We start from the raw sequence: 12,904 nt of genomic DNA on the forward strand, positions 1-12,904 counted from the left end.
TAACCAAATCCTTTCGACGAGAGCTGTGCTGGCTGGCTGTCTGTCTGTCTGGCTGTCTGTCTGTCTGGGACGTCACCGAAAGGAAAAGAACCGCGGGGGCTGCCGCTCTTGTTTTGTCTCCGATGACCTAACATTTTTTTAACCACTTCCTTCCACACCACTTCTTTCATTATGTTGATCTGTGAAGTGGAACGTAATGCTTGCAGAGTAGAGAGGTCAGGGGCTCCCACTGCCTAGATACATACAGTCTAATATTAGAACATTTCCTTGATTTGTTAGCAGCATCTCTGCTGATTCCTAAGCACATGGCAACAAGCGGGCCAATAGAATTTCAAGAGCCCGCTAAGCACCTCGCTCTGTATAGCAACAGTGGCATCCTTCTTTTATTTATTTATTTTAGAGCTTTTTTTTTTTTTTCTTTCCCCTCTCTCCCGCCGATTCATTCTCATGCTTCTGACTCCCAGTGAGCTGGCACACTATGCTCTTCAACTGTGAAAAAGAGTTCCAGTCAGAAGAGAGCAGTGCTGCGTTTACCTTTCTTTACTTAGAAAATAGCAACATTTTTTTAGTTTCTTTTTGTTGTTGTTCTGATCTACTCTCAAATGTCAGCATTTTTACCTGCCACTCCAGAAAAGTTTCTTTATTTTCAGCCAAAAAAAATAAACAAAAAATGGGCTTAGTCCTGGAAAAGTCTGGAAAAGAATTCTAAGGACAGGAAGTGTCACTGGAGGGAAAAAAAAATGACATACCCAGGAGGAATGACATCACGGCAAGAAGTTGTATTCAGATGGGATATACACACATCGGGAGGAGAGGATTTTCAAAGATGGAGGATACAGGAGAAGAGGCGGTACAGGATAGGAGGAGCGGAAGGACATAAGATGGCGTGAGGACCCAAGCCGGTGGTTGGTTTGATCGGAGCCACGTGTGCGTCCGGCCGGCCACGTCTCTTCGCCGCTTCATGGATGTCGACGAAACGTTTGCTGATGGCCGCTCTCCGCAGTCCTGGACCGGGTAAGTGCCTACTGGCATTTCCAAGGAGAGCTCCATTTGTAAGGTAATTGGGGTATCCCCCTCCCCCCCCCCCCCCCTCCAAAAAGTTGCTATTGCAAAACTTCTTTTTAGCATACACACGGGGCAAAGAGGCGTATGATGGGTTCGCACAAATATGGCGAACGTCAAGCGTCCCATCTGCAGAAACGATTCCGTCCTTTGGTTTTATGCGGTGGGTATTAGCTACTCGGTTACTAGAGTCCGTGCAAATACGTCAAAGAAGTATTTGATTCACATTTTAACCTTGATTTTTTTATGAATGCCATTTTTGGAGGGTTTTCCTTGGGATTTTGTATTTGATCGGTAATTTGAGAACCGAGCAAAGATTAGTTGGATGGAGTCGTCGGAAAAATCCATCCTCATTGCGTATCGGATCTTGAACCTTGTCAGCGGTTATCAGAAATTGCAATACGCAGTTAGTTGAAGTTGCTTTGGGTGTCAAATGACTCTCTTAGACCGAGAAATTACATTTTGAAACTGCGTCACGTCCACATTTCGCTCGAAATATTTCTCGGACAATTTTCGACGTATCGATGTACGATCGGCATCGATCGAAAATGTTGCGCTCAACCATATGCTTTATCATCACAAATAATTTGTCAGAGTTTATTTGATATAAACGGCAAGGAATAAGAAATTAAATATTGAAAAGAAGCCATATGAAGGCAGAATTTTTAAGGGTCCAGGTTTTCGGGCAGGTTTTTGGAAATTTAGTTGGTATCGGAGTATCCCTGTTTAATCCGATTAAGATAGAATGAGCGTAATTTATATCAATGTATCATTGCTATAAAACCAATTGTAGTTTTTAACAGTAAAAAGCAACACACCTCAAACAGATTTTGATACGCATTAGATAAGGAGCATCAGAAATTGCTGATTAAGTCCAGATGCTTGGGAAAGGATTTTGTGGCATTGACTTTATTATTAAAATTTTTCTCTATAGGGTGGGCCATGACGGGAGGGGGGGGTGAATGCAGGAGGGATTTTAAATGCCCGGGATTTTAAATAGGATTCAACCTTTGGTTTCACGTCTGCGTATTTTGACGCTATAGTCATTTATGGCGTAGCAAAAAGTCAACATTTTACATTCTATTATGGCACTACTTTGCGCAAGACTGCATCGGTTTGTGTCAGATCGAGGAAATTTCATTAAAGATAAAACAAAAATATATTATTTTTGCAAAAAAATATTTTTTGTTATTTTTATATTCGTTTTATGCAAAATAAACATAGATATGTATTTATTTTTTCTCCCCCCTAAATGTAAAAATAGAGTTTACGCAATGCTGACTGTGTACTTTTCCTGTTTTCAGGCTGTTCACCGGTCACTTTCAAGCAACTCATATCTAAATGAGCCAATCATAGCACAAAACTACGAAAATGACTTCAAATGCAAACGGCACTGGCTGGATCAAGCTCTACTGACTGTCAGTCTGCTCAAGGATGTGGTTCAATGACAAATTGAGGCAGAAGAATGAGCACTACCTCCTGAACAAATGGCATTTGTGAAATCTGCAAATCTGTCTCCCTCTCCATCGTTGGCCATGAGTGTAACTGGCAGGTGATAGATAATCTAGCATGTGATCAACGGAATTGAGGAACCCCAGCGTCCTGCCGCTACACCACCTCAATTCAATTTTGTCGGGGAAAATGGCAGATGCAGGTTTCCACCTCCGGACAGCAGACAAGTTCCAGGCTGCAGATTTGCTGACGTCACCGTTTGCAGCACTCAATCTTGTGGAAGAGAAGAGCGAGCAAACGGGGGATGAGCCCCAATCCCATTCCGCGTGTCCTCCCATCACGTCATCGACATCCAGCCAGTCACCACAGGAGACCGGGATGATGTGTTCAGCTTCATGCTCCAATCCGTCATCAGCAGATCAAGGTAAAAATGAAGATGACACAATCAATTCAATTTTTTCAAATCGATTTCATATTCATCAGCCAAATGGATCAGACTATTTAGGTGAAATATTTGTTTTTATATAGAGCGCAGATGAGTGAGTTGGGCCTTTCTAATAATACCAAGTCATTCATGTTATTCCTTCAACATACTGCTGTGGCTACAGTAATAAAATGAATCTCAAGTGTCCAAGGTGTAAACTTTCATCAAGTGCTCATGACGTGATCTCTGCGCACATACATATAAAGGTCACCCACGCAATTCCATATACCGCTTTCTTAAATAGATGTAGATGAAAAGCCGAAAGACACAGACACAATAAACACACAGCGGCAGCTTGATCCAGTTTCTCGGCGTAATATGAAATGTCGATGCAGACAGCTGTCGTTTGCGAGGCGAGGCAAGGCGAGGCGAGGTTGCGCTCTAAGCAACGTGGATTCGGGCCCAGTGGGCCTGAGCATTGAGGAGTGTCATTTCTGGTATTCGAGGAAGTCAGACAGTCCGTGTCACCTGTCAGTAGACCAGTCTGGGCAGTGTGCGCTACTAAGCAACATAACCTTTCTAATCTCAAGTCCTTGTCAGTAGGACGGCAGTATGGGAACAACCCAGACATGATGCAGACAGTCGTTTATCGACTGAGCTAACACTGAACCTTTCTACTTTTGATGTCGCAGTGTTCTTGGAGACAAAGATGAACAGAAATGACAGCCAGGCTGAGTCTCTGACAGCTTTTGTGCAGGACCTTACCACCATCGCTGATGCTGATAATGATGTGTTCCAAGACTTGGGAAAGGAAGACGGTACGCTCTTCAACTTGCTTCATCAAAGCGAATATCAGTCTGCAATTTGAATAATACATCTTATACGTGTCTAAATATACGTTTTCTCAGTTATAGAGATGGGCGAGTACCGATACCAGATATCAGTAGTGATACTAGATATCGGTACCGATAGCAGGCTTATATGAAGGTATCGGTACTCTTGTAGCCAAGGGGTTGAAAAGCGCTTTTAAAATGAACTGTCACTGTCTATTTGAGAAAATGTTGTGTATGAAAAGCACTAGTGGTATCGGTACTTAGTATCAGTATCAGAATTGAGTACTGTGAATATAAATGTGGAAAATGATATTATGTACTTTGTTGTGGGCAGGGATCCAAGCCAGCTTCATCAGCAAAGCAATGGCACCATGCGATTCCTGCTCTGAACAGCTGGTTGATGCAGAGTGGTATTGGGGCAACATCTCAAGGTGCATAAGCTCTTCACTCTTTAGAAAAAAGAAAAAAACATCACAAGAAAGATAGATGATGGAGACTTGAATTCCTCAGACAGACTATTCAAATTAGGATATTTGAATTTTATTTTTGGGTGAAAATATGTTTACAAAAAAAAGTCCATGTTGTGTTGTTGAGCAGAGATGAAGTGAATGGAATGATGAGAAACACACCCGATGGCACATTCTTGGTGCGTGATGCTTCCAACAAGGTCAAGGGAGAATATACACTCACGCTGAGGTACAGAAGGTTGCAGTTTATTATACAAATCAACCTGAAGACGATATTTGCATTTCATTCTAAAATAATTTCCAATACTGCTAAATGATGCTTTTTTCCATTACAGGAAAAACGGCTCCAATAGACTGATAAAAATTTTCCACGATGGAGGAAGGTACGGCTTCTCCGAGCCGTTGACCTTCCATTCTGTGGTGGACCTTATTCAGTATTACCAGAACAGGTCACTGGCCCAGTACAATTCCAAACTGGACACACGGCTGTTGTTTCCCATCTCTAAATATATGCAGGTGGGTCTGTTGTTTTGAATTTTGTACTACTTCATGTTCATGCAATAATATTTAATATATTATGAATATCAATATTTAATATAATTTCATCCATGAATAATATAAAAGTACTGCATAGACATTTGTAGAAATAAAATTTTGTGCCATGTGTGCAGCAAGCTGTGATGGAGCTTGACATGGATGCGGTGAGAGAACGCCTCAAGGTATTTCAGGGCCAATACGAAGGGAAGAGCAAAGAGTATGACCGTCTCTATGAGGAGCTCAACCAAACATCACAGGTAGGCGAAGCAAAAATATGGTGAGTCCATTGAAATTTGAATGTATTCTTTCTTCAATGTAGGAATTGCAGACTAAAAGGATGGCCATTGAGGCATTCAGCGAAATCATTCGGATTTTTGAGGAGGAGTGTGAAACGCACGAACGCTACAGCAAGGAATACATCGACATGTTCTTCAAATTAGACAACAGCACGGAGACTGACAAGTATGGAGACAAACTCTTTTTGTCCTTATCGTTTGGTTTTTACAAAGAGTAATTAAGTGTACTGAGCTTGCTATTCTCCCTCCCGTTTGCTCGTAGGCTGCAAAACAACCCTGACGAGCTGCAATCCAGAGTGGAGGAAATCCATAACAGCAAAATAAAGTTGGAGGAGGAATTAAGGAGGAAGGTGCTTGCCCACATGGAGCTTGACAGGAAATTAAACCACTTGAAACCGGACCTTGTGCACCTCAGGAGGATCAGAGATCAATATTTGTTGTAAGTTTCACTTTGTCGCTTTTGACACTTTCTGAGCAATTTGGTTTTACTTCCTGAAAATGCCTACAGCTGTAACTTTCCGTTCCAGCTGGCTTTCTCAGCAAGGAACCAGGCAGAGCCAGATTGATGACTGGCTCGGTGTACGCAATGAAGAAGAGTGAGTGTCATCATTTATCCAAAACTAATGCCGTGGTGACAATGGTGTAAATCTACAAACGGGATGGAAATTGTGACATCAGCCTTTTTTTTTTTTTTAAATAAAAAGAATAAGTTAAGCAACACTGTGTCAATGCTAAAGAGAGCATAGTGAGTTCCACTGTGACGTTCTCAATTTACAGTTCCATTCCCACAAAACCAAAATAATCCATTTTTTCCCCATTCTGGATATGAAATTGCATCTAATAAAAAATGTCTTTCTTTTGTTCTTTTTGCTAGCCCGTACACTCTAGCAGACGATACCCACCGCGAAGAGCGGACATGGTACGTGGGAGGTATGACTCGGAAGCAGGCCGAGGAGCTTCTGGAAGGCAAACGAGACGGCACTTTCCTCATCAGAGATAGCCAAAGTCAAAAAGGATCCTTTGCCTGCTCTGTTGTGTGAGTACCTTTCACGTTCTTCTGGATAATTGCTCAGGTTCCAGAAGGTGACAGGTGTCCGTCCGTCCTCCCGCACAGTGTGGACGGGCACGTGAAGCACTGTGTGATCAACAGGACGTCCACAGGCTACGGCTTTGCTGAGCCCTACAACTTGTACTCGTCACTCAGAGAGCTGGTCCTCCACTATCAGCACACATCCCTGATCCAACACAACCAGCAGCTGAATGTAACCCTGGCCTGGCCTGCTCTCAGCCAGCAGCCCAGCTGAGAAACCACCAGCACGTCACACTGATAGCACTTTCTCAACGCTTCACTGTATTATGGGCACTCGGAAAAAGACAACGACAAAAAAAAAGATGAGGGACATCTTTAACCAGCTCAAACTAAAAAAAAAAAAGTAGTGTTTTTACGATTTCAATGTGATTTTTTTTTTTACATACTGTATATGACCAACAATCCTATAAATATAAGTCACATCAAAATACTAAAAATAGACCTAATTTTGAATGCTCCAAATAGTTTACTGTAAATGATCAAATATGTTAAGTTGATTAAATTCTGTTTTTTTGAGTGGGTCGATAAAGAAAAAATTAGGACAACAGGTCAGAACTGTCTTAGATATAAATGACATTTTGAAAAAAAGCCCCAGAAAGGTTTATTAAATGATTAAAATGTATTGCAATTATTCTTTCAGCCACTTCATGTCTACTTAACATATTCATTTATTTTAATGTAAATTAAAATACTCAGAAATAATTACAAATATTCTAATCTCAGACAGATTTCACAAGTATAATCAAAACAAAGATTTTGTAAAAATAAGACTTACAAATCTTCCCCCCATTTATTTGTGTAGGTGATTTGTAAAGATTAGTTATAATTGAATTGACCCACCAAAAATGCAAGATTTTAATCCAACTAAATATTCTTCCTTTAAATTATGCCTGTGTGTGGTAAGCATGGAATTTCTTTCATAAAATTAGGTATAGTGTCTAAGATAAGAACATTCTTTAGTGTAAGAAAAAAAAAAAGAAAAGAAAATCCACTTTAGAGTAATGTTTAGTCTGTGTTGTATGTTAAGTCACACAAGACGATGATGTCAAAGTGCGCTCGTTGCAGCACTGTGAGAAGTTCAAACACGATGACTAGGGTGCTCCGTCCCATTTGAAGTATTAAAATAAGGAGATGAGATGAGAAGCAGAATAATGAAATGATTCCAAAGGACATAAGTAGGGAAAAAAAATTACAATTTGAGCTACTAAAGCGTTTGACTGATTCCAATGCATCCAGGTTATAAGATTTGAGCTGGAGAAAGTAATCCAGGAAATTCTGGATTAAAAGTGCCTTTGGGTGGTTTTTGTAATGATATTTCCATTTGCACAGGAAAAGCACAAGAAAAGGTCCATTAGATTTATTGCAAGTTTAGCTTTCAGCTCAGTCACGACTTCCACTTTTAAGGAAGCTTTTGAATTTTGTTGATGAGCAGGTTTGAAATCCAATTGGAGTGTTAGGAGGAGTTCTTTCAAGCATTTGTGAGGTACAATCAAAACAGCGCTCGATTCTTCGTCTCTTTCGAAATGTGTTTACATGTCAGATCTGTCTGTCAGCCCTGGACAAGTTTGCTCTCCTTGATTGTGCTCTGAGTGGAGGTGGACTGGTGCTCATCAAATTACATTCAATTATTTATTTTTAAATAGTAATAAACTAACACCGTCAAGTCTTATGGATGACTTAAATGGAAAAGTAGAAATATATTCATTAATACAGTATGTTCTCAAATCTGAAGCTGTTTTTATTATTAGCAAGCTGCAAATGGTGTTTTGTCAGGGTTCCTAAAAGGTTGCAAACAGTTGCAAGTAGATTTTAATTGAAAAAAAGTCTGGCAAAAGTCTTTCGCAAGTGTATACAGGCAAGTGTATCAACATTCAGGCCGTGCTCAAAGCCTCGCTAACCTTGGCTGCTCGGTGAGATACAAGCTTGTCCCCGTGGACTGAACAATATTGTGTGCAGTGAGTCTTGAAGCTCCAGTCAAGATGTGAACTTTGTTATTCTGTTGAGAGGAGAGGAGAGCAGTGCTATGAAACAAACAGCACTTGTCTCTGGTTATAGAAAAAAATATATACTAATAACGACCTACAATGATGGAAAATGGTACACCATGTGACACTTTATTTTTCTCCATTATCAATATCTGCAAGTGTCAGAAATAATCCTACAACATTCCTAGGAAATTACAATATTAAGACCGTGGGATGCTCGTGTGGTCGTAGGTCGCCTCTGTCATATAAAAAAAAAAAAAAGAAAATCCTCATCTATGGGAAGTTGTGATACAAACCCACTGCTTGTATTCTTGTTTCTCTTCTACATGATCATATATCGAAATGTGAGTTAGTGCTTGATGAAAGAAAATATATCAAATATGTCTGCACATTACAGGACTTGCACAGCAACTCTAAAACAGGAGAAGCACAGAATTTGCACTAAAGCATCTCAAGTGATGTAGATGATGATGGCCGCCGTTCATGCCATCAAGTCGTGTTATTTGTCTTTCATGAAGCAAGCCGATTTGTGATGGTGCTAAATGTGTCATGTGACTGACAGAGGAATTCCGAGACAGTGTTTTCACCATTTTCCTAACAATATTTCATTTGACATAGACAACTTTGTATTTGTGGAGTTTCTCTTTCTGTTGGTGTAGTGTTTCATAACCTTTTCATTATTGTGGGAAAAAAGTAGCATAGTTCAAATGATCACTTTGCTTTCTGGTACACAATAGCCAGTAGAAGTTCACTGTACTTGCCATGTGCATGACAAGACTTTATTTAAAAAGGGTAGCCATTGAAATGTTCTTTCAAATACCTCTTATTTTTCTTGCAGGTTAAAAAAAAAAATCACAATGCTCAGGCCTTTAAATTGGGTTTAGTTTGTGGTGTGGACGATTAAAATGATGAAATATTGAACTCGACGGAATCAAATTTATTTTTATTATATTGTACAACTGGGAAGGGTCACTACAAGTCATGGGATTGTCAAGCTTTTTAGAGTTTGTTAGATGTTATCTTTGAGGAGTTTGGAATATTTGAAAAGGTCTAATGGTTAATAAAAGTGATTCAACGAGAAATGTTATCTTGCATTTTGTCAAGCAATTTGTACAACAACAAATCCATATGACAAATGGGAAGAAAAAAAATCCCCCGTGCTGGTTTCAGTTTGAACTGTGTATACAATCAAATACCTCTTCGTGTTTCTGTGACTTTGGCTTGTTGCTGTTGTGACTGTAGAAATGTGTCTCTCTGCTTTCATCCAAATCATTTAGCTGCACTGAATAGTTTTTTTGCTGTGAAGAAATATATGTTCATGTCAATGTTGGTTTACTATTTGAATTATGCAATGACACTGTGCGTTGTGTCGCGGTAGCTTGTCTTTCTTTTTAGAAGTCAGTCATATGAAGAAATGTGCTGGTTTAAAATGTTTTAGTTCCTTGCCTTCCTTTGTCCATGTATGCACTTTAACTACCAAATAAAGTCGAGATTATAAAGACATGTATTGAGCATAGCGTTTTCTCATTTTTTTTGGTCCCATTTGGGGCAAAATTCTACAGTGTCAACTAAATTGATTCAGAAATTTATTATTTTTTTGTTCAAGCTTTTTTACCACTCCCAGAAGTCTACTGTAAAATTACATACATTAACGTTGTTATGCTGCTCCCTGGTGGCCAAGGCACGCAGACGTACAATGTCAATGGGCATTCGAAATTCGAAATTGCTTCGGCACATGGAGACCAAGCCCCAAAATGTATTTGATAAAGATGGACTTGTATTTTAAAGCTAGGGTTAGGGTTAAGGTTTGGGGTTAGGCTTAGCGCTAGGGTTACAGCTAGGGTTAGGGTTAGAGCTAGGGTTAGAGCTAGGGTTAGGGTTACAGCTAGGGTTAGGGTTAGACTAACCCTAAAAAAGGGAAACCTAAAAAAGTCGTTCTGGGGATTTAAGATACAGCAGGCCTCCATGAGACTAACCCTAACCTAGCTCTAACCCTTCACAGATTCACTACATTACATACATTCAAAGAAAAGCTGGCTGTTCTAAAAACTTCATATGACTTCAACCAGTAGGTGTCAGTAATGCCCATTGAAGCTGGTGCCACCTCGCCGTAAAACAAAACGAAGAAGAAACTAACGTCACTTCCCGTTCACGAACGGGTCGTGAATTGCATTTCCTGTTCACCAACGAACGAATCTGTGAGTGAACGAACGAACGAATGAGTGAGTGATTCGCATTTCCAGTTCATCGCGAGAACGGATCAGTGAGGGAATGAATCCTGCCTTTCCCGTTCGCGAACGAGCCAATGGGTCAACTGCCTTCCTTCCCCCCCGTGCATCAACGGATCAGTCAGTGAACGTGTTGCGTCTCCTGGCATGAACTATGTAAGCCAGAATGTCGATTTACGAGTTGCCAAGGAAAGAAAGAACCACTCAGTGTGCTTCTCTTTGGGTAATCTTGATTTTATAACACTTATAGTAGTTTTTAAATAACGCCAATATATACGCCTAAATATTGTTATCCAATATATCTACTGCAAATTCACATTGGATTGCTGGTTTGAAATTTACTTTTAATGTTATTTTTAATAAACATTTATGTTAAAACTTGTCTGGTGTTTTATTCCTTGTTTTTATATTCGCCAATTAAAACATAAAAATCAGACATTTGGTTAACTGCTTTATATGACAATATGTGTATGTATATCTACTGCAATTTCACATTCGATTGCTGGTTTGAAATTTACTTTTATTATTTTAATAAACATTAAAAACCTGTTAAAACTTGTCTGGTGTTTTATTCCTTGTTCGCCAATTAAAACATAAAAATCAGTCATTTGGTTACCTGCTTTATATGACAATATGTGTAGGTACACTTCATGGACACTTCAATAGGTACTCTATACGAGGTAAAAAAAAAAAAGAATAAACAAATAAAGGGCACATTTATGCTTACCCTCATACCTGGGATCGAACTAAGTTCTTACCAAGCAAGAGCCCGTGTCACTAACCAGTCGGCTGTTTCGACGTGGTAACCCTATGGTCGTCTTCACTGTTTTGTATTAGTGATGTGCATTCCTGTTCTCGTGAACTGAATCTTTAGAATCAAAATATTTGTTCAAAAGAATCGTTCACCGAATCATTCGCTACACTTTATTTATTTATTCTTTTTTTTTTTTTAACCTCGTGTAGTGTACCTATTGTAGTGTCCATGAGGTGTACCTAATCACAGGCCACTTCAATAGGGAAAAAGCTCAAGTGAAAAGTGCCACACCCGCCCTCACCCCCACCTCCTAATTGGTTGTTTGATCTGTGACGTCACTTGGACACTCCATTAGGTACACCGCCATTTTCAAGTGTACCTCATAACCGGCCACTTTATTAGGGAAATATCATGGTCAAAGGTCACAGGTGTCAAGCTCTAGTGCTCAGGGCCGCATTCCAACATGTTTTCCAAGATTCCCTTGTTAAGTGCACCCTAATAAAGTGGCCTGTTATGAGGTACACTTGAAAATGACGGTGTACCTAATGGAGTGTCCGTGTGATTCCCTCGTTAAATGCACCTGCGTGAAAAGTTTTAGCTCTTTTCACGTTCTGCAGGAGCTAAAACTTTTCACGCAGGTGCGCTTAACGAGGGAAGCACACGGACACTCCATTAGGTACACCGCCATTTTCAAGTGTACCTCATAACAGGCCACTTTATTAGGGAAATATCATGGTCAAAGGTCACAGGTGTCAAGCTCTAGTCCTCAGGGCTGCGTTCCAACATGTTTTCCAAGTGACCCTCGTTAAGCGCACCTGCGTGAAAAGTTTTAGCTCCTTTCACGTTCTGCAGGAGCTAAAACTTTTCACGCAGGTGCATTTAACGAGGGAATCACACGGACACTCCATTAGGTACACCGCCATTTTCAAGTGTACCTAATAACAGGCCACTTTATTAGGGAAATATCATGGTCAAAGGTCACAGGTGTCAAGCTCGAGTCCTCAGGGCCGCGTTCCAACATGTTTTCCAAGTGACCCTCGTTAAGCGCACCTGCGTGAAAAGTTTTAGCTCCTTTCACGTTCTGCAGGAGCTAAAACTTTTCACGCAGGTGCATTTAACGAGGGAATCACACGGACACTCCATTAGGTACACCGCCATTTTCAAGTGTACCTCATAACAGGCCATTTTATTAGAGAAGTATCATGGTCAAAGGTCACTGGTGTCAAGCTCTAGTCCTCGGGGCCGCGTTCCAACATGTTTTCCAAGTGACCCTCGTTAAGCGCACCTGCGTGAAAAGTTTTAGCTCCTTTTACGTTCTGCAGAAGCTAAAACTTTTCACGCAGGTGCGCTTAACGAGGGAAACACACGGACACTCCATTAGGTACACCGCCATTTTCAAGTGTACCTAATAATAGGCCACTTTATTAGGGAAATATCATGGTCAAAGGTCACAGGTGTCAAGCTCTAGTCCTCAGGGCCGCATTCCAACATGTTTTCCAAGATTCCCTTGTAAGTGCACCCTAATAAAGTGGCCTGTTATTAGGTACACTTGAAAATGGCGGTGTACCTAATGGAGTGTCCGTGTGATTCCCTCGTTAAATGCACCTGCGTGAAAAGTTTTAGCTCCTTTCACGTTCTGCAGAAGCTAAAACTTTTCACGCAGGTGCGCTTAACGAGGGAAGCACACGGACACTCCATTAGGTACACCGCCATTTTCAAGTGTACCTAATAACAGGCCACTTTATTAGGGAAATATCATGGTCAAAGGTCACAGGT

The 12,904-nt window shown here is 40.4% G+C and overlaps 1 protein-coding gene across 3 annotated transcripts; it reads left to right on the forward strand.

Annotated features, from left to right (window-relative positions):
* On the forward strand, positions 1–9,645 carry LOC119121847 (phosphatidylinositol 3-kinase regulatory subunit gamma-like). Of its 3 annotated transcripts, none has more exons than XM_037249838.1 (12): positions 1–1,014; positions 2,367–2,938; positions 3,631–3,756; positions 4,106–4,202; positions 4,369–4,467; positions 4,574–4,754; positions 4,910–5,032; positions 5,095–5,237; positions 5,334–5,510; positions 5,599–5,667; positions 5,946–6,107; positions 6,186–9,645. In XM_037249838.1, exons 2-12 carry the CDS (start codon positions 2,704–2,706, stop codon positions 6,373–6,375), a joined length of 1,602 nt encoding a protein of 533 aa, XP_037105733.1. In that variant the 5' UTR covers positions 1–1,014; positions 2,367–2,703; the 3' UTR covers positions 6,376–9,645. The 3 variants fall into 3 exon arrangements, with proteins under 3 accessions (XP_037105733.1, XP_037105734.1, XP_037105735.1); XM_037249839.1 differs by lacking the exon at positions 1–1,014 and adding an exon at positions 1,039–1,057; XM_037249840.1 differs by lacking the exon at positions 1–1,014 and adding an exon at positions 1,112–1,225.
* The last annotated feature ends 3,259 nt before the right edge of the window (positions 9,646–12,904 follow it).

This window comes from Syngnathus acus, chromosome 4 (genome assembly GCF_901709675.1).
Source record: "Syngnathus acus chromosome 4, fSynAcu1.2, whole genome shotgun sequence".
In the NCBI taxonomy this organism is placed as follows: domain Eukaryota; kingdom Metazoa; phylum Chordata; class Actinopteri; order Syngnathiformes; family Syngnathidae; genus Syngnathus; species Syngnathus acus.

Excerpts from the sequence above, each read along its gene's own strand:
- LOC119121847 (XM_037249838.1), top strand. The coding sequence starts at position 2,704 with ATGGCAGATGCAGGTTTCCACCTCCGGACAGCAGACAAGTTCCAGGCT. Across the intron at positions 5,511-5,598 it reads ATCAGAGATCAATATTTGTT|CTGGCTTTCTCAGCAAGGAA; the intron begins GTAAGTTTCACT and ends TTTCCGTTCCAG. Across the intron at positions 6,108-6,185 it reads TCCTTTGCCTGCTCTGTTGT|TGTGGACGGGCACGTGAAGC; the intron begins GTGAGTACCTTT and ends CCTCCCGCACAG.